Source organism: Coffea eugenioides, unplaced genomic scaffold (genome assembly GCF_003713205.1).
Source record: "Coffea eugenioides isolate CCC68of unplaced genomic scaffold, Ceug_1.0 ScVebR1_1569;HRSCAF=2440, whole genome shotgun sequence".
In the NCBI taxonomy this organism is placed as follows: domain Eukaryota; kingdom Viridiplantae; phylum Streptophyta; class Magnoliopsida; order Gentianales; family Rubiaceae; genus Coffea; species Coffea eugenioides.
This window is the reverse complement of record NW_020861980.1, coordinates 726-22,987: the sequence shown is the minus strand read 5'-3', so window position 1 is coordinate 22,987 and position 22,262 is coordinate 726. Positions and strand designations below refer to the sequence as shown.

At 37.9% G+C, this 22,262-nt stretch overlaps 2 protein-coding genes across 2 annotated transcripts; one reads left to right on the top strand and one right to left on the bottom strand.

Annotated features, from left to right (window-relative positions):
• Positions 1-340: 340 nt before the first annotated feature.
• Positions 341-2,206, bottom strand: LOC113755553 (GDSL esterase/lipase 2-like). Its single transcript, XM_027299529.1, has 5 exons — positions 1,900-2,206; positions 1,618-1,742; positions 1,307-1,534; positions 962-1,223; positions 341-627 (listed from the first exon to the last, which is right to left on the bottom strand). Exons 1-5 carry the CDS (start codon positions 2,201-2,203, stop codon positions 386-388), a joined length of 1,161 nt encoding a protein of 386 aa, XP_027155330.1. The 5' UTR covers positions 2,204-2,206; the 3' UTR covers positions 341-385.
• Positions 2,207-21,557: 19,351 nt separating this feature from the next.
• Positions 21,558-22,046, top strand: LOC113755552 (uncharacterized mitochondrial protein AtMg00310-like). The gene has a single exon (XM_027299528.1). It carries the CDS (start codon positions 21,558-21,560, stop codon positions 22,044-22,046), a length of 489 nt encoding a protein of 162 aa, XP_027155329.1.
• The last annotated feature ends 216 nt before the right edge of the window (positions 22,047-22,262 follow it).

Genomic DNA, 22,262 nt, shown 5'->3' with positions numbered 1-22,262 from the left:
ATTAATATCTGCTTGTTTGCTGGATCAGATCCCAACGATCTTTGAGGTCACTTTCTCATCTGCAGCTTATAATCAGGTATCAGTTTAGAAGAATCTGAATAGCTTATCATTCAACATTAGGTAGCCTGGCACCTTGTGAGATTTAAGTAAATTCCCCAAGGTTTGGCAATCAAAAAACAGAGATCCTCTTCCATCAAACAGTCTATTTCAATTTATTCATGGAACAATATGATGAAACAAACACATTTATGTATTGTTTTTGGCAACCAATATATATATATATTAACAGGTGTTTTGTTTTATCTTGAAGTAAAAACAGAAATTAAGAAACATAAATGTCACAAATGGTCCCTTAGTAATGAACTTCAATCTTGAGTAGAGCAGGTTACAGTGAAAGCTGAAAAAGTGACTTGAGATTATAAGGGCCAGTAACATTGGAGGGTCCAGCCCAGATGAGCTCCGCGAACTGCTGGTTGGCAGCTTGAGTTGGATGAACGGAGTCAAAGAAGGAATAATCTTGTGGATTGCCACAAAGCTCGTATTCTTTTATTCCCCACCTCCCTCCGCAGCTGTTTGTTCCTCGGAAAGGACCACTGCCGCAGCATGCACTCTTCACTTCCTTAAAGCCTTGTTATGGGAGTAATTAAATGCAATAGCAAAAATGGAAGCTAATTGTTAGTTACTCCACCATGTTCGCATTCTTGCTAGAATTATGGATGGTTTACCGAAAAATTTAGCAACCATTTAACTAGTGAATTCAGGGTTTTCTACAGTTGTAAATTTCAATTAAATTTGTACAGTACAATCAACTATATACTTTGATACTAAAATAACAAACTTAGACAGGAACATGCAAAATCAATTATATACTTTGATAATGGCATAGTTGATGAATACATAGTTATGCTTTTAATAGTTGGAGAAAACTATTCCTAATAGGCAAAAAAGTTGATGCACCTACCGTATTTTGATGGATTGTCAAATAAATCGACAAAAACAGCGAAAAAGTCAAAATATGAATATCTAAAGCTTTTGAGCTGCTTCTGCAGGTGCTCGAGTCCTTTGGAAAGTAAGACATTGTGTAACTTGGCCAAAGCTGTCATCTGTCCATTGCACTCTCCAGTCCCTCCAGCAGCCAAATCGGCAGCTCTATAGACTGGTGCACAGCCTAGAGGCGGCATATTTACAACTCCAAATTTTCTCCCACCTTTCTTGTATATTTCCTGTTATGCATGCTAACAATCACTTCGCCTTGCTCTATAATGGCTAATTGACTATTGTCTAGTAGTAAAAATTAAAAATTTACCTCGAGAGCAGCTGTAATGTTGCCAACCACCATTGCTACATAATCCTCTGGGGTAAACGACTTAAATATGTTGGATTTTCTTGAATCGCTGAAGTAATCATTTGCCCCTATGCTAAACAAGTACACAGAATTGGATACGATTCGTTCTGCTCCTCTTCTACCGATATTCGAAATCAATAGTTTTTCAGCCTCGTTGAAATGCCACAACTGCGTTTTAAGGTCGACAACCTGAGAAATGACTCGAAATCAATTAGCTATATATGTTGGGAAATGGCAATATTACATCACTGGTGGTCATTTCTCTTACTTACCGATCCGGGATAGGTTTCAACTAGAGCACCAGCGCCAGCAGATGCAAAGTTTGCACCATAAGCCAACTGATATTGGTAGCCAATTTGGAGATAAGGTGGAATGAAAGGGAGCTTTGCGTATTCAGCTGCAAATGGTCATTACAAGAAAGCAAGCTTGTTATTGAAGTACACACACACACACACATGTATATATATATAAATGTATGTATGTATAAAGGACATAATTAAGTGCATATCTTGTTGATTTTACTTAAGAAGTCAGGCTACCTCCTACATACTTACCAATAAAATCCGTAATTACACGGCCGTCGCAAAACCTTCCCGATGGATATTTGAAGAATGATTCTCCGTATGGGGGAAAGTTGGCCTGGAAACCTGTACTTGTGTTGATGTAGTTGTTATTCCCAGGATCAATAAGTGAATCACCAAAGACGAAGAGAGCAGCAATGGCTTCCGGATAATGGTCATCATGATGGAAACAATCCGCTGGGATTGTTAGACTTGCAAGGACAACTAATACTACTACTAAGCAGAGTTGGCTACACGAATTAGCAAGTTTAAGCTTAATTCTATATTCTTTCGTCATCTTCATGGTAGACTCTCAGGTTTTTCTTTTTTAAGCTCAAGTTGGATTGAAGTTTTATATTGGTTTTATATGGGGATTTTTTTTTTGTAAAAAAGAATAAATTTCATTCAATAAATCTGCACCAACAACGAAAGAAAATACACCAAATCAAACATGATACAAATATGTACACATCTGAAAACCAATAGATGCACATTCATCGTTGTAGTGCTAAGAGGTTTCAGCCGACATTTTTGAAAAATGTTCCAGTTGTCTTGTTCACTTCTTTACTAATCATGTAGCAATTTACGTAAATGATCTAAATATTGACTTACTGTGTCACTTGTAGAAGAAACTTGAGATTCAAATCTGGCGTCAACGTTACTCGACGAGGTATATGTAGTAGGTTTCGTCTTTTTCTCATCATATACACTGATATTGAAGGATATAGTGATGCAGATTAGGTTGGTTCTGCCTCAGATCGAAAACCGATCACAGGATATTGTGTGTTTGTTGGTGAAAATTTAGTGTCGTGGAAGAGCAAGAAGCAAACAGTTGTCTCCACATCAAGTGCAGAATTTGAATACCGCATTATGGCTCACATTGTGTGTGAGTTGGTTTGGTTGAAGAGCATGTTACTTGAATTGGGTTTGAACATAAATAGCCTATAAATTTAGTATGTGATAATCAGGCGGCTGTTCATATTGCGTCTAATCCAGTGTTTCATGAAAGGATAAAACGTATTGAAGTTGATTGTCATTTCATTCGAGAGAAATTACTTGATGGAGTCATCAAGACATCTCATGTACCGTCTGTAGATCAATTGGCTGATTTGTTTACCAAGAGTTTAGGGGGCTCTGGGGTGAAATACATTTGTAACAAGTTGGGTGCTTATGATAAATATGCTCCAACTTGAGGAAAAGTGTTAAGAGAATATAAGTATTCTTGTAGATAATAAATTAGTAAAGGTATTCTTGTAAATAGTTTGTTAAGTTTGTAATCCTATAAATACTAGTTGGTCACTCATAATACGGTGATTAGATATTTTTCTCCCAAAATACATATTCTCACATACCATATGTCGCGCCCCATTTTTTGATAAAATAAAATAAATAAATGGTTAAAAAATGTATTTTTTGATTCAATTTGTGATTGGAAAATGAATTGTTATTTAAAAGAAAAATGGGTCTAAATGGGGGTTTAAGAATGCGACGATTTGACCCAAAATTATAGTTTAAAAAGGGTTTTTGAAATAAAAAATCGGAGTCGCCACTTGGTAATGAGTTAAGGTGTACCAAGTCACCTAAAATGAATTTTTAAAGAAAAATAGGAAAAAATATTAAAAAACCCCTTTTAAACGACTCCTAATCCACGTAAACCAACGAAAAAGGTTCGGGAGTCACATTTGACGAAGGGGAAGGCAAGGATAAAAATCCAAGGCACCCCTTCGACCTAGCCAAGGCTAGTTGCGTGATTTAATCAAATATTTTCTTGTTTTAACCAAAAAATTTATTACATTTGGATGTACTATATGAATGCAAACCCTAGACCTAGGGATATTGGGGGAAATTTCTCTTCAAAGGTTGAATGGTGCCAATCACATTAATTGTGAAGCCCAATAATGACCCTTTGGAGAGGTCACGAATAATGCGAGTGGGATGCAAATGAATGAAATGCATGTATGCAATGTGAGGACATGAGTTTGAAAAAGTAATAAAAAACAATAAATATGTAAATGAAAATGTGCACGTGAGCGGGCAAGGTATGGTATGTGAAATGATAATATGAAGTGCATGTGTGCAAGTGATGATAAAAGTGTTCGTGTGCAAGTGAAGAAACATAAAGGTGCACGTGTGCAAAATGGGAGGAAAAATGAAAGTGTGATGAGGGTATAAAATGGTAAAGTGGATTTGAAAATGCATGAGCCTAGGGAATTCATGCATATTGGGTGCGGGGAGACCTAAATCGTGACTCAATTTGCCCTTTTATAGAGGGAATACAAGCGTGCTAAGGCTTAGAAAAAGCCACACTCGTCTATATCCCATATTTAAGGGGGTTTCTCAGGCAAATGGACCCTATAACTAGCATGAAATGCAAAGGCCTAAAATGAAAGGGAAAAGGTTAGAGGGACATGCCAAATGCCATAAAAACTAAAAAAATGCATGAAATGTAGTGAACATGCAAACATGTACTAACGAGGGGAAATCCCTAAGGGTCTAGCGTTGGACTAGCCCATTCTATGAATTCCGACTAGCGTTGGACTAGTGGAAACGTACATTCATCCATTCCATTCATCTACACTACAGAAAGCTAGTAGACATGCCAAACACTTATAAACACATAGCACATAACATTTAGCATGCTCGACTAGATGCAAGGCCCTAACAAAGCAAATTAACACGTAGCAACTAAGCATGCAAGACACATAAGGCAATTAAAGCCCTAACTATTACATTTGCTAGCTAGGCACACGCCTTCGATAGGTCCTCATCGAATGCGCCTCCAAGCCCTATCTATTACAAGCCAAGAGGTGTACACATACCCCATAATAAGACTTCAAAAGGGGGAAGGGGAAATGGACCAAATTGCTCGCCAAGCCCTATCTATTACAAGCCAAGAGGTGTACACATACCCCATAATGAATAACTTAAATAAAAAAAGCAAAAGTAAATGACATAAATAAAAGAAATTAAAGAAAAGCAAAGTAGACATGTATTTCACTTAGCACGTTGGAGCACGTAGGAAAAATAACGCAAGAATATAGAAGTTACCTCCCTTGCAATGGAAATCGAGTAAATGAGATATTAGTTTCAAAACAATAAAAAGGGTCAAGGCACCAATTTATTTGACAAATAATCACAAAGGATAAAAATAAACATGAATTTGAATCAATTAAATCATGTCAACAACCCACATTTAAGAAGTCAAGAGAAGAAAGGACCTGATTGCAAAGATTGACAAAAGTTTGGGGCCAAAATTAAAGAAAAATAAAGTTCAAGGACTCATTTGCAATTAAAGTAAGGACCCAATTGAATGAAACTGAAAGTTTTTGGGGCCATAGTGAAAACACTCGAAAGTCAGGGGACTGGAATGAAATTTCATTATCAGGCTTCTTGGCATAACAGGCCATTGGGCCATTTGTATTTATTTCGTGGGCCAAGGCCTTCCTAGCCCAACCGGAAAACCCAAGCAAAAGCAAATGGGCCATTGTCACCTTTCTTGGGCCAAGATCACTTGGCCCAATCGGAAGTCCAAGGAAAAACAAGTGGGCTAGTATTATTTTGGCCCAAAAATTAGCCAACCAAAACACATGGGCCATGACCCTCTAGCCCAAGCCAAAGACCCAAAAATGAATTAATCCCTCTTACACAAACCCAACTAAAAATCATTAGCCAAACATAAGTCTAAGCTTAACAAGATAACAAATCAACTAAAATTATTTAAGCCACAATTATGATCTAAAACCCAAAATTAATTTATCCCAAAAAGTCACATAAAATAGGCAAACATAGGATTAAGCTCAAAAAAGGCAAAATGGATTTGATTTTTCCAAATTTTGAGGCCGCGGTGAACAAGGGGGACTTGAGAGATTAAAATGCAACAAAAGCAAGGATCTAATTGGAGGACTTATGAAGGTGTTGGGGGCAAAATTATGAAGTCCTAAAATTCTGGGGTTAAATCATAATGGAAAGGGAAATTGAGGGACTGGAATCATGAATTTAATCAAGCAATCCTCTTCTTCCAAATTGGCTCAACGTTCACTGCTATTTCATTCCTCTTTGCAACCTGAAAATTCAACTTGGGACTCCAATCAACAAAACAAAACAAAAGCAAAACAAATGACTCTCCCATGAATCCCTTCGCATGCCATTTTATGTCATGAATTTAAATCCATACAAGAGGAACACCAAACAAACGAGAAGCGGAGTAGATTGCCAAAACAAACGGACGCCCAAACAAACCCATTCGAATCAATTATTTTGACAAGCATGAAACAGTTGAACGTATATAAATCAGAAATTAATCCATTCTTCAGGCCGAACTTTCAGTGAAGCATTCTGTCGAACAACAAACAACCATTAAAAAACTTCACCAATTTCTCGCCCAATTGACATGAATCAGCACCCAAAATTTCATCAAATGCAAGAAAAACTCCAGTCCAATCGACATTCAAAGCATACATACTTCCAATTAGTGAATAATTCAACAGAGAAATGGCTACAAGCCACAACGTGAAAAATAAAACATGCTTCGAAAACTTACACGAAAACTGAAATTTGAAGGATGATGGTGGCTTACCGTTTGTTTCTTGGTAAAAATTTTGCGGGTGCTGATGTCGGATTTGGTTGCTGGGGCAGGCGGTTGGCCACTTGTTTGTGCCGGCAGAGGGCAGAGCTTGAACTATGATGGAAGAAGCGATGAAGCTGGCGTCGCGCGTGACGGAAGAGGGCGGCAAAAGCTTCCCGCGAACGGCAGTTCCAGCTGCTCTGCTTCCTCAGTCACAAGCTCTTTGCCCGCTGCTACCCTTTCTTTCTCTGTTTCTGATTTTTTCAGCTTTTTCCTTCTTCCGCCGCCCTTGATTTTTCTCCTCCTTTTCTGATTTTTCCTCCTCGGCTCTCTACTCTCTCGATTTTGTGCAGAATGCAGCTCCCTCTACCTCTCTGGTTTTCTCCCTTCGATGGTTCCAAGGCAGAGGGTATTGTTGTGGTTGAGGTGAGTTAGTGGAGAAAAGGAATGCACTTCGGCAGAGATGGGAATGTTATTATTATTATTTTTTTTAATTAATTAATTAAACAACAAAAATGATAATAATAAAACAATAATAATTAATGATGAAAACAACTTAATTAACATTAGATAAAAATAAACTAAAAACAACAAAAAATGCAAATTTCCATTTTTTCATTTTCATTTTTCACTTTTCTTTTGTTTTCGAAATAACCTAACCAAAAAATAAATAAAGTCAAAAGATTGAATTTAAAAAGAAATAAACCTATTTTGTGAACAATTTTTCCTTTTTCTCTTTTTTCATGATTTTTCTACGCTAAAACTTAAAAATAAATAAAAAATAAAAACTAGAAACTTGAGAAAAAAAAAAAACTAAAGCAACCACGGACAAATGAGAAATAAAAAAGTAAAAGAAATTACACCAAAAATTTGGTGTCTACAGTTGCCCCTCTTTGTCTGAGTTTGAAAACTTGAGGACAAAGAAGTTAGACACCAAATACTTACCTGTGTTATTCGGCTGGCAATGGACGCTTCTGAAATGAGGATCGACCTCATTTAACATTTTTTTTTTTGAAATGGAATTGACCCAAACAGGAAATTAAAACGGGACTGACCCGAGCAGAAATTTAAAATTGGGACTGACTAGAGAAGGAAATTCAAATCATGGGACTGGCCCGAACAAGCTTTAATCGCGGGACTGACCCGAATAAGCTTTGAATCGTGGGACTGACCCGAATAATATTTGAATCATGGGACTGACCCGAATGAGCTTTTGAATCGTGGGACTGACCCAAATGAGCTTTTGATCGAGGGACTGACCCGAAAATGCTTTTGATCGAGGGACTGACCCGAATGAGCTTTTGATCGAGGGACTGACCCGAATGAACTTTTGATCAAGGGACTGACCCGAAAATGTTTTTGATCGAGGGACTTGATCGAGGGACTGACCCGAATGAACTTTTGATCGAGGGACTGACCCGAATGAACTTTTGATCGATGGACTGAACCGAAAATGCTTTTGATCGAGGGACTGACCGATGAGCTTTTGATCGAGGACTGAACCCGAATGAGCTTTGATCGAGGGACTGACCCGAAAATGCTTTTGATCGAGGGACTGACCCGAAAATGCTTTTGATCGAGGGACTGACCCGAATGAACTTTTGATCGAGGGACTGACCCGAATGAGCTTTTGATCGAGGGACTGACCCGAAAATGTTTTTGATCGAGGGACTGACCCGAAAATGCTTTTGATCGAGGGACTGACCCGAATGCTTTTGATCGAGGGACTGACCCGAAAATGTTTTTGATCGAGGGACTGACCCGAAAATGTTTTTGATCATCGGTCAGTGGGATTAAACCCGATCCTGCCGTGACGAAATTTGATTCGATTTTGGTTTTTGATTGATGATTTTTGCTTCTTTTTGACTTTTCTTTTTGACTTTTGAAAATCTTTACAAAAAATTAATTTGCCCCAGTATGATGAATTTTTGCTATTTGAGTCCAGAGTTGATTCTGTATCGCCATGCTGTTGCATTTTTTGATGAAATTTGCTTGCGACATTTTCAATCTGCCTTTGTTCATTAGGACTCTTTCCGACACCGATTTCAGTGCGAGGTGTGATTGTTTTCATCCATGCATGAAATTTCCTGCAAAAGAGAAAAAACAAAGGAATTGCCACCATTATTTGATCCGTTTGTCCTTGAGAATCGTGTAAACATGAGTCTTTGGATGCCTTCGTCAAAGTTGACCGTGGCATCTGACTTGGTTGGATTTGTCATTTCTAAACGTCTCTGATTTTTCCCGACTAACCGAGCGTGCATTTTGCCATATTGTGAAGCTTGCGTAACCGACCTTGCTGAATTTCAACCATTTTCGCAAGATGACTGAACCCAAGTATGCTTTGAATAAACCATGGGGTTATCATTCACCAAAAATTCGATGATTAAAAAGTAATTTCACCTATCATGCAGAAATGAATATGTGAAAGAATGCAAACACAAACCATTTGTGCTTAAAGCCTACAAAAATGCCATGAATACAAGCAATTGAGAAAAAATGAGCTTCCTAAGAATGAATTTGCTAAAGAAATATTTTTACAAAACGACACAGTTTTGGCCAACGGATGTCATATTCAATTCTCTGGATATCTTTGCTCTGGAATTCAATGTTGCCAGAGGTTTGACAAAAATGAGAAAAATCCGAATGAACCAGGTCACCAGTTGTTCCTCCTCGTGCTCGTCTGTTTGAAAAAAAACGCCTTGGCGCCCTTTCGGGTTTTCACCAAAGCTACCCCCAATCTTTTCTGCTTTTGTTTGTTTTTTTGTTTTTGTTGTTGTTGTTTTTTTCTTTCTTTGTTCTTTTCTTTTTTTTTCTTCTTCTTTTTTTTTCTTTTTCTTTTCCCTCTTCTTTTCTTCTTTTGAGGTGACCTTTCGGGTTTTCACCTAAAGACGCAAATGAAAGAGCTCAACCATGATCGACTCAGGAGTATGAGTTGAAGATTTCTGGCATCAGTAAAATGCACTTCCCTTAGAAGTTTAGGTGAAGGCATTATAGACATCACTTGCCAATTGATTAGCGAAATTCCTAATAGAAATACAGCAAGTGACGAAAGCCAGGACTTTTGGGCTTTTGTAATGAGGTCAGGTGGGGTGTTTTCAAGAAAAGTTGAGGCCTGAAAGCAAGTTTGATGAAAGGTGTGAAATAACCTGAGATTGCATCATTTTGAAATTATCTCTAATTTTGAACGAAACCGAGGAAATTTGCCCCAGTTTGATTGGATTTTCTCTTTCTTTGCATTTTCTTCATTGCATTTTCCTCACTTTTTGCATTTTCCTTCAAAAACTAAATTTGCCCCAGTGTGGGGTTCTTTCTTTTCTCTTTTCCTCTTTTTCCTTTTTCCTTTTTTTTCAAAATGAATTTGCCCCAGTATGGGGATTTTTCCTTTTCCCTCTCTGATAATCTCGTTTCAAAATGAATTTGCCCCAGTGTGGGGTTTGCAATTCTCAGGGGCTGCCAAACGAAAATTATTGTTCTGATAGCTCAAAAGGGATGACTAGGGATGAAATGTTTTGATTGGAAAGGAAGATGGCCTGACCTTTGCCTCGTCCCTTGCATGATTTCCAAAAGAAATTTGCATAATCAAAAATAAAACTTCTTACACATGTCTGAGTTGATAGGTTGAGAGACTGTTTGTCCGTCCATCTCTTCAAGGATAAGTGCTCCACTCGGTAGCACCTTTTTGAATGACAAATGGCCTTACCAGTTTAGGCCAAATTCGTCTTTGATTTCATCTTGCATTGGCAAATCTCGCTTTAACTCTTTGTCCTTCTTCTCTAAAGGACCGGTGGCGGACCTTTTTGTTATGAACACAGGCCATACGATATTCAACTGCTTTTTATCCATCAAAATCAATCGTCGGTGACGCTGCTTTAACCAATCAGCTTAGAACTTGGAAGAGGAGGGATTTCTTGATGAAAGGCTTTCTTAACGAAAGGATTTTCAATGAAGAGCTTTCTTAATGAAGGGATTTTTCAATGAAGGATTTTTAATGAAGGGATTTTTTGGCCTTCTCAAAGAAGGGATTTTTCAACGAAGGGATTTCTGACCTTCTCAAAGAAGGGATTTTTCAATGAAGGGATTTCTGACCTTCTCAAAGAAGGGATTTTTCAATGAAGGGACTTTTGGATGAATGGTATTATCGAAATCCAGAACAGTGATATTCAAAGGGTCAAATAATTTCATCTTTGGCCATTTAAAAGAATTAAAATTCAGGACAATAATCAAATAAACAAATTGTGCATTTAATGGAAAAACTAATCAAAGCGGAAACAAGACAAAAACTTAATTGCGAAAGATGTTTTCATGAAGCTATTCACATATGCAAGAAATGGTTTTTGTGAACTTTAGTAAATAACAACCCCTAGATTTACCGAAATTCCCTTCGAGAGGGAAGATACTCGGCCATTCAAATTATGCAAAGTTCCTTCAGGATTTTCAAATTTCGTCGTTGGAGGTGGATGCCTCGAAGGTGTCCTTGTGTTCAGGGAAAGGATTTGTACTTATGCTCGGCCCTTGTTCACCTCTTTTCCTTAGCATTATTTCCCCTGCCTCGATCATGTCTTGGACTTTGTGCTTAAGTGCCCTGCAATCGGCGGTTGAGTGGCCAGGTACTCCCGAATGATAGGCACAAATAGCATGTGGATTGTACCCAGCAGGCATGCCATGAAGGTAAGTTGGAGGGGGAATCACGCCTATTTTGTTGGCAACCTTCAATTGCTCATACAATTGGTCCAAAGGCCTGCCTAGGTTGGTGAAGGTTCGGGTACGGCTTTGATTGTAAGTTTCAGTGGGTCGGGGATAGTTGTAGGTGAGTCTATTTGGTGGGGGAAATCTTTGGTGGTAAGGAGGTCGAGGACGAGTTTGTTGAAAGTTTGGTTGAGGTATTTGGGAAGGGGTTGTAGGCGGGTTGGCATAATTTGGGCGAGGTCGAGGATGAGTGATATTGGTGTGATAAACGGGATGATGGTTTGAATGGTAAGGGTTTGAGTAGGTAGGGTATTGTCGAGGTCTGGGTCTTGGGACAGGGTTTTGATTCCATGTGAAGGCAGTTTCTCCCTCTTTCTTTTGGAATTGCGGGTTCTTCCCACTAGTCCCCTGACCTTGCAAAGCATCCAACTGTGACTTGAGGGTAGAGACATTAACAATCTTCCCAGCTTTCACGAAATCATCAAATTCCTCAAGCTTATTAACAATAGCAGCGAACGAGCATCCAGTCATGCGAAAAATTTCTTCGAAATATGGAGGATCATGTGCCTTAATGAAAGTGCGTATGATTTCGTCCTCAGTCATCGGTGGCTCGACTTTGGCAGCTATTTTCCTCCACCTCTTGGCATAAGTCTTGTGATCCTCGGAGGGTTTTCTTTTTGTTCCTTCCAACGTGGTTCGTGTCGGAGCCAGCTCGCAGTTATACTCATATTGCCTTATAAAAGCATTGGACAAGTCAATCCAGGTTTTTATTTCTTCGGACTTCAAATTTGAGTACCAGTCGAGGGCATCCCCCTCCAGACTTTCCGGGAACAACATTAGAGGCAGGTTCTCGTCGTCTACAGGCTTTCCCAACTTGTTAGCAAATAGTCGGAGGTGTATCTTGGGATTACCCGTCCCATCGTATTTGTTGAACTTCGGAGTTTTGAATCCCTCAGGCAATTGTACATTGGGAAAGAGACAAAGCTCATCATAGTCCAGTACTCCTTGTTTGTTCAGCCCCTGACTCTTCCTCATAAACTCATCGAAACGATCAAGGCGTTTGAGCAGCTTTATATCAACGGGAGCAGAAGATTCCCCCATTTCTGCCTTGGTTTGAACAATATGGTCCGGCAGGAATGGCTCAGCAGCAGGGTAATAAAAGGTATGTGGCTCAGGTGGTATATTTGAAGTGATTTGGGGTTGTGGACCTCGCATGTGAGTAAGAGAAAATGAAGGATGAGGAGGGTAAGTGTATGGCAAATTTGTGGTGGGATAGGTGAAAGTTTCTTCGGGTGCAATAGGAAATGATGGAGTAACAGTGGCATGGGCCGAAGGTAGGACAAATGGCTCTTGCTCAGGCTGTCTGGCGGGTACAGGTTCGGGTTGAACTCCGCTGCTAATTAGCTCATCATTCAACTTCCTTTGGGCGGCCATCTCAGACGCCATCTCTCCAAACTTGGTAAGCATCTCAGTCAACTGAATCCCCGAACTTGCAGTCTCGGGTTGAGCGGTAGTAGCAGACCTATCTGACTGTTCCGGTTGTGAACTCATGTTTACACGACTCCTCTGGGCTTGACTACGGGACCGCGTTATGATGGGGCTTCGACGAGAAGCTATGTTTAAATATTACCTGAAAATTTTGGAAAGATTGCCTTTAGATTTAGCCCTCGCTTAGATATTCCAATAAAAAACAAAGAAAAAGAAAAGAAAAAACAAGAGTTAGTAGATATCCAGAAAATTCGGATGCATGTCCTATGGGGGAACCCTTTTTGCGCCAAGGGTAGGCCTAGCATGAAAATGCAGTCCTCCAGAGCAGGCACTATACAATACCTGATGGATCCGATCGCCTGATCGTGTGAAGAATGATTTGAAAATTTTGGCCAATTGAAGTGACGAGAGACACTTTGTCAAAATGAGGTCAACGTCCGAATGGATTGATCACTTTTGATCGATACAAGAATTTGTAAAAACGCACAGGTTTGACCTTGACAAACTTCCTATCGAAGAGACCGGAATTCGTTTGACAAAATTTCCTCAGTAAAGCGCGGGTCAAAACCCCAACTGATCAAATGGCTGGATGCAGTGGACGGTTTTCTTAAAACCGACTAGGTTTCCCAATTTGAAATTCGATCTTGAAACCTTAATTGGTCAAATGGGTTGAATGAAATTGATCATTTATTTAAAATCGACCAGATTACCCTAAAAAGGGGAACATGTCAAATGAATTGAATGAAATTTAATTTATCCAAAATTAATCAGATCACCCTAAAAAGGGTAAATTGATCAAATAGATTGAACGAAACTTGATTTATTCAAAATCGGCTCGGTTGCCCTAAAAATGGGTAAATTGGCAAAATGAATGAAATTGAATTAGTGATTTATTCAAAAATTGGTCGAATGACCCTAAAAAGGGTAAACTGGTCAAATGAATTGACGATTTATTCAAAATCGACCGGATGACCCTAAAAAGGGTAGATTGGTCAAATGAAATTGGTCAAATGACCCTAAAAAGGGTAAATTGATCAAATGAGTTGGATGAAATGAATTTATTCAAAAATGATTAAATTGTACTAAAATTGAATGAATTGAAAAAATGGATTGGATAAGATGGATGATTTGTTCAAAAATCGATTGAGTTCTCTACCCATTGGGTAGTTTCAAGAAATCATTACAATGCCTTAGTCTATGAGCCTCCTAAAATCAAGATTTGGCCTCCATTGATTTATCGTCTCAATAGTGAAGAATTATTTGGGTTTCTTCAAATTAATGTCCTTTACGCAAGGGATTTTTACCAATTTTGATAAAGTGGCCAAAAGGTGATTATTAGACGCTCATATTCCAAAGATCGCTCTATGAAAATGATCGGATCCTACCTTACCTTGTGCACTACCCTTTTGGATGATACAAAAAATGTAAACGTGCAAGTCTCCTTGGATTAAATATCCGAGACATATGGTGGCTTATTCCTAAACACAGGATTCCCTATGTGGCATTCCCTTTCTAGGGTTTATGCATGATGCCATTTTATTAAAGCAGTAAAGATGCAATTTGAAATGCAATATGACCTAGGGGACCCTTTATGCCAAAGTAGGCTTAGAATGCTATGCAATTATTAATCTATGAATGCAATATCCCAAAATCTTTAAACGTGCAATGACCTATCTACGAGGGTAGGTTCTAAAAGAAGGTCATGCCAGACCTCTTATTTGCTAGGGTTTGTGAATGCAATGGGGACACAAAACCAAGAAAAGTTAGTTCAGCCAGATAAATACACATAACATATTGTAGCAACGAAATCAATACAAAGAAATAAAGCAATAAAGGGAGAAAGGGGTTGGACCCCTCCCCTCGTGGATAGTGTCCCTAACTCAGGATAAGGCCGACTCTATCCTAGGCAATTCTAATATGGATGCATGAGGTTGAGGTTCGCTAATGCATCTAGACTCGATAAGCTCAGGTCCTCGAGCCTTCAGACTTAGGAATCAAGGGTCATCAATCCCAAGATTCTTTGTCGGTGGCTTGAGCGATTCCCCAAACACCGCTACGCACACATCGTGTCACGGCTACGTGTTTGAGTGAATCTATCAAAAATCCTCAACTTTCGACTAAAAGCTAAAGGCTATTAACCTAAAGCTTAAAGCGGAAGATTGAGTGACCCATCGGATCATGCTACACACACATCGTGTCGTGATCACACGTCCAAGTGGGTCACCTAATCCTAATAGGGTGGAGTGGCGTGACAAACCACTAAAATAAAAATAAATGAGGGGTGAAAAGTTAAAACGTATGCACGTATGCTAGTGCTCGTTTGGAGGGGAGGGATCGAGAACCCACGCAAGGCTCTAAGGTAGAATCCCCTCCCAAATGCAATGCAAAGCGCGGAATCACATACAAACATCCATTCATCAAAACAAACGTAGGCGAACGTGTGAGGAAGTGAGTTGATACGCGAAATGCAAAAATCCTAGAAAAGGGAAAAATGCAACCCTAAACATCCAATGTGATAAATAAAAAGGTTTAAAAGAAGAAAAAGATTGAATGTCCCCAGTGGAGTCGCCAACTGTCGCGCCCCATTTTTTGATAAATAAATAAATAGTTTGAAAAATGTATTTTTTGTGATTGGAAAATGAATTGTGGTTTAAAAGAAAAAATGGGTCTAAATGGGGGGTTGAGAATGCGACGATTTGACCCAAAATTATAGTTTAAAAAGGGTTTTTTGAAACGAAATACGGAGTCGCCACTTGGTAATGAGTTAAGGTGTACCAAGTCACCTAAAAATGGATTTTTAAAGAAAAATAGGAAAAAGTAGTAAGAAACCCCTTTTAAACGACTCCTAATCCACGTAAACCAAAGAAAAAGGTTCGGGAGTCACATTTGACAAAGGGGAAGGCAAGGATAAAATCCAAGGCACCCCTTTGACCTAGCCAAGGCTAGTTGCATGATTTAATCAACAATTTTCTTGTCTTAATCAAAGAATTTATTACATTTGGATGCACTACATGAATGCAAACCCTAGACCTAGGGGTATTGGGGAAAATTTCTCTTCAAAGGTTGAATGGTGCCAATCACATTAATTGTGAAGCCCAATAATGACCCTTTGGAGAGGTCACGAATAATGCGAGTGGGATGCAAATGAATGAAATGCATGTATGCAATGTGAGGACATGAGTTTGAAAAAGTAATAAAAACAATAATATGTAATGAAAATGTGCACGTGAGCGGGCAAGGTATGTATGTGAAATGATAATATGAAAGTGCATGTGTGCAAGTGATGATAAAAGTGTTCGTGTGCAAGTGAAGAAAAAATAAAAAAGGTGCACGTGTGCAAAAATGGGAGGAAAAAGTGAAAGTGTGATGAGGGTATAAATGGTAAGTGGATTTGAAAAATGCAATGAGCCTAGGGAATTCATGCATATTGGGGTTGGCGGGGAGACCTAACATCGTTGACTCCATTTGCCTTTTATAGAGGGAAATAAAGCGTGGGGCTAAGGCTTAGAAAAAAGCCACACGCTCGTCTATATTCCCATATTTAAGGGGGTTTCTCAGGCAAAATGGACCTATAACTCCGCATGAAATGCAAAGGCCTAAAATGAAAGGGAAAAGGTTAGAAGGGACATTGCCAAATGCTAAAAACTAAAAAAATGCATGAATGTAGTGAACTGCAAACATACTAAGAGGGGAAATCCCAAGGGTCTAGCGTTGGACTAGCCCATTCTATGAATTCCGCTAGGCGTTGGACTAGTGAAACGTACATTCATCCATTCCATTCATCTACACTACAGAAAGCTGTAGACATGCCAAACACTTATAAACACATAGCAATACATTAGGCATGCCTCGACTAGATGAAGGCCTAACAAAGCAAATTAACACCGTAGCAACTAAGCATGCAAGACACATAAAGGCAATTAAAGCCCTAACTATTACATTTGCTGTGTAGGGGCACCACGCCTTCGATAGGTCCTCATGCGAATGCGCCTCCAAGCCCTATCTATTACAAGCCAGAGGTGTACACATACCATAATAAGACTTCAAAGGGGGAAGGGGAAATGGACCAAATTGCTCGCCAGCCCTATCTATTAACAAGCCAGAGGTGTACACATACCCCATTAATGAATACTTTAAATAAAAAAACAAAAGTAAAGATGACATAAATAAAAGAAATTAAAGAAAGGCTAGAAAAGCAAAGTAGACATGTATTTCACTTAGCACGTTGGATTGGCACGTAGAAAAAATAAACGCAGAGAATATAGAATTACCTCCTTGCAATGGAGCATCGAGTAAATGAGATATTAGCTTCAAAACAATAAAAAAGGGTCAAGGCACCAATTTATTTGACAAATAATCACAAAGGATAAAAATAAACATGAATTTGAATCAATTAAATCATGTCAACAACCCACATTTAAGAAGTCAAGAGAAGAAAGGACCTGATTGCAAAGATTGACAAAAGTTTGGGGCCAAAATTAAAGAAAAATAAAGTTCAAGGACTCATTTGCAATTAAAGTAAGGACCCAATTGAATGAAACTGAAAGTTTTTGGGGCCATAGTGAAAACACTCGAAAGTCAGGGGACTGGAATGAAATTTCATTATCAGGCTTCTTGGCATAACAGGCTATTGGGCCATTTGTATTTATTTCATGGGCCAAGGCCTTCCTAGCCCAACCGGAAAACCCAAGCAAAAGGGAATGGGCCATTGTCACCTTTCTTGGGCCAAGATCACTTGGCCCAATCGGAAGTCCAAGGAAAAACAAGTGGGCTAGTATTATTTTGGCCCAAAAATTAGCCAACCAAAACACATGGGCCATGACCCTCTAGCCCAAGCCAAAGACCCAAAAATGAATTAATCCCTCTTACACAAACCCAACTAAAAATCATTAGCCAAACATAAGTCTAAGCTTAACAAGATAACAAATCAACTAAAATTATTTAAGCCACAATTATGATCTAAAACCCAAAATTAATTTATCCCAAAAAGTCACATAAAATAGGCAAACATAGGATTAAGCTCAAAAAAGGCAAAATGGATTTGATTTTTCCAAATTTTGAGGCCGCGGTGAACAAGGGGGACTTGAGAGATTAAAATGCAACAAAAGCAAGGATCTAATTGGAGGACTTATGAAGGTGTTGGGGGCAAAATTATGAAGTCCTAAAATTCTGGGGTTAAATCATAATGGAAAGGGAAATTGAGGGACTGGAATCATGAATTTAATCAAGCAATCCTCTTCTTCCAAATTGGCTCAACGTTCACTGCTATTTCATTCCTCTTTGCAACCTGAAAATTCAACTTGGGACTCCAATCAACAAAACAAAACAAAAGCAAAACAAATGACTCTCCCATGAATCCCTTCGCATGCCATTTTATGTCATGAATTTAAATCCATACAAGAGGAACACCAAACAAACGAGAAGCGGAGTAGATTGCCAAAACAAACGGACGCCCAAACAAACCCATTCGAATCAATTATTTTGACAAGCATGAAACAGTTGAACGTATATAAATCAGAAATTAATCCATTCTTCAGGCCGAACTTTCAGTGAAGCATTCTGTCGAACAACAAACAACCATTAAAAAACTTCACCAATTTCTCGCCCAATTGACATGAATCAGCACCCAAAATTTCATCAAATGCAAGAAAAACTCCAGTCCAATCGACATTCAAAGCATACATACTTCCAATTAGTGAATAATTCAACAGAGAAATGGCTACAAGCCACAACGTGAAAAATAAAACATGCTTCGAAAACTTACACGAAAACTGAAATTTGAAGGATGATGGTGGCTTACCGTTTGTTTCTTGGTAAAAATTTTGCGGGTGCTGATGTCGGATTTGGTTGCTGGGGCAGGCGGTTGGCCACTTGTTTGTGCCGGCAGAGGGCAGAGCTTGAACTATGATGGAAGAAGCGATGAAGCTGGCGTCGCGCGTGACGGAAGAGGGCGGCAAAAGCTTCCCGCGAACGGCAGTTCCAGCTGCTCTGCTTCCTCAGTCACAAGCTCTTTGCCCGCTGCTACCCTTTCTTTCTCTGTTTCTGATTTTTTCAGCTTTTTCCTTCTTCCGCCGCCCTTGATTTTTCTCCTCCTTTTCTGATTTTTCCTCCTCGGCTCTCTACTCTCTCGATTTTGTGCAGAATGCAGCTCCCTCTACCTCTCTGGTTTTCTCCCTTCGATGGTTCCAAGGCAGAGGGTATTGTTGTGGTTGAGGTGAGTTAGTGGAGAAAAGGAATGCACTTCGGCAGAGATGGGAATGTTATTATTATTATTTTTTTTAATTAATTAATTAAACAACAAAAATGATAATAATAAAACAATAATAATTAATGATGAAAACAACTTAATTAACATTAGATAAAAATAAACTAAAAACAACAAAAAATGCAAATTTCCATTTTTTCATTTTCATTTTTCACTTTTCTTTTGTTTTCGAAATAACCTAACCAAAAAATAAATAAAGTCAAAAGATTGAATTTAAAAAGAAATAAACCTATTTTGTGAACAATTTTTCCTTTTTCTCTTTTTTCATGATTTTTCTACGCTAAAACTTAAAAATAAAAATAAAAAAATAAAAACTAGAAACTGAAAAAAAAAAACTAAAAGCAACCACGACAAATGAGAATAAAAAGTAAAAGAAATTACACCAAAATTTGGTGTCTACACCATATAACATGAATTCAAATTTTAAATTCAAATCATGCACATGTGACATACATCCAACCCTGATAGTGTAAAAAAATCACTATACTGTCAATGTATAAAAAGTTAATTTTTAGAATATTCATTACACTTCCATTTCTGAAAAGAAGCAAAAATTACCCTATGAAATGATGAAGACAAAAATTAGTGATTGAGTGCATTCTTTATGTCATCAAGAATACAGTAGAACCTTTATAAATTAATATTCGATAAATTAATAATCTCTGTTAAATAATAAAATATTTCGGTTCTAACTTGGGCTAACGAGCTAAATTAATAATTTTGATAAAATAATAAGATAATAATTATTTTTAAAAAATCTTTTTTTTTACTTCTAGATAGCAGGGGGTTCCCGCAAGTTCGGCTTTGCACGGGTCTGTAATTGTAACTCGAATCATGCTCCTACTTGACAAAAGACATCAGAGATGATGAAATAAAAAAGTAGTCAAGTTTTAAAAAAAAAAGTTATAATCTTACATGATCTTATAGTCCCATTCATATCATAAATTAATAATTTATTAAAATCACATATCATATTTGGCTAAAACATGAGTCTATTGTTGTTTGTTATTTCTTAAAATTTAAATCAACCTGAATCTCATCCCTAATGTTTTTCATTACATCTAAAAATTCTGAATCTAAATTAAATTATATTTGCAAATCAAGTAGATATGAATTGATTTATATTCCTTAGACTTTTAACCTCATTTTATTAGTAAAATAATTCTATTTTCAAAAAATAAAATAAAAATTTTGTTGATTAAATGAGTTTTTTAATTATAAGTTTACTTGATTAGTTAATAAATGATTAAATTATTGATTAACTAATATCTCTTTAAATTAATAGAATTTGTATGGTTCCAAGGTTATTAATTTATAAACGTTTTACTTATTGTCTTCAAACAGTTACTAAATGAGGACATAAGCCAATCTAATTCCTCTAGATATATCTTTTTTGAAAGTATTCTTCTAAGTATATAATAGGGGTTGATTACACCTATAAATTTTGTATTAATTATGTCCATAAATTATGGCTTATAAATATTAAATTTTGTCACATTGTAAACACATAGGGGGGAATTGTTTTGGCACCAAAAAGCTAGACTAAACTGGATTAAGGAGGGGGATAAGAATACTAAATATTTCCATGCCAGTGTGAAGGGAAGAAGGAGGAGAAACAGAATGTTAAATCTACAAAGAGAGGATGGATCTTGGACTAGGAATGAGCATGAGTTAGGAGAGGAAGTGGTTGAATTTTACAGGATACTTTTCACTAGTAGCTGGAAAGGAAGTGCAAAAGAGATCCTTAGGGGTATTCCATCCACCATTATGACTAGCATGAATGATCAACTGACTAGAGGTGTTGGTGAAGAAGAAATTAGAGCAACCATTTTCTCCATGTCCCCTGATAAAGCTCCCGGAATGGATGGTGTGTCCCTTATTTTTTTCAAAAATTCTGGAGTATAGTTAGACATGATGTAGTCCAGGATATTCAGAGTTTCTTTCATTCTAATTCCATGCCCAGAACCCTGAATCATGCTTAATTTCCCCCATCCCAGTAATCACTGGTTCTATTAATCTTAAGCACTATAGACCTATTAGCTTGTGCAATGTGCTCTATAAAGTTATCTCTAAAATACTGACAAACAGGCTAAAAGGTGTACTTAATGTCTGTATCAGTAAAATTCAGTTTGCATTCATTCCTGGTAGACAGATCCTGAATAATGTTATCATAGCTCATGAATACATGCATTTTCTGAAAAAACAAAAGGTAAGGTAAGGAATGGTACATGGCTGTTAAGTTAGATATGTCTAAAGCTCATGATAGAGTTGAGTGGCATTTTCTGAGGGTTATGATGCAAAAAATGGAATTTAACAATAAGTGGATTGGCTGGATCATGAAGCGCATTGAGTCAGTCTCATATTCTTTTAACATAAATGGTGAGTTCAAGGAGTATGTAGTACCGGGAAGAGGAACAATACAGGGTGATCCTCTTTCACATTATCTCTTTCACATATTTTTTTGCAGATGATTCCTTAATCTTTTGTAAAGCAGACACCAACCATGCAGAGGAGCTGAGAAGGATCCTGAAGATTTATGAGGAGAGCTTTGGATAGTTGATCAAGCTAAAGAAGTGTTCTGTCTTCTTTAGCAAGAATATGGATCATCGTAAAAAATAGGAAATATGCAACAGCTTGGGAAATATTCAGATGATTAATCAAGGCAAATACTTGGGACTCCCAATGTTGGTAACAAGGACAAAGGACCAAATTTTTGGTTTCATTAGAGACAATATCAAAAAGAAATTGGGAAGCTGGAAGCAGAGGTTGCTCAGTCAAGCAGGAAAGGAGGTTCTGCTAAAAGCTGTGACATTAGCAATGCCAACTTATGCAATGTCATGCTTTAAACTACCTCTGAAGCTATGTAAAGATCTCAGTGCACTGATGGCAAGTTACTGGTGGGGAAACAATAATAGGAAGAATAAGATGCATCCGTGTTCTTGGAGGAAGGTGACTCAGAACAAGAGCCAGGGAGGACTTGGACTCAAAGATTTGGCCAATTTCAATAAAGCATTGCTGGGAAAGCAAATTTGGAGATTACTTACAAATCCAAATTTGCTTATCTCCAAGGTTCTGAAAGCTAAATACTACCCTAATGGCTCAATATTCAAGTGCAAGTGTCCCCAAAATGCTTTTTAGATCTGGCAAAGTTTGATGAGAGCTAAGAAACATGTCGAGGAAGGCACTTGGAGGAAAATTGGGAATGGTCTTAGTACAAGCATTTGGGAGGACAAGTGGATCACAGGAAACACAAAAGGAAGGCCCTCCACACCCAAACCCCCAGAATGCAATTTGCAGAAAGTCCGAGACCTAATTACTTAGAAGAGACGGAACAGAGTACTTGTGTTCAGAACT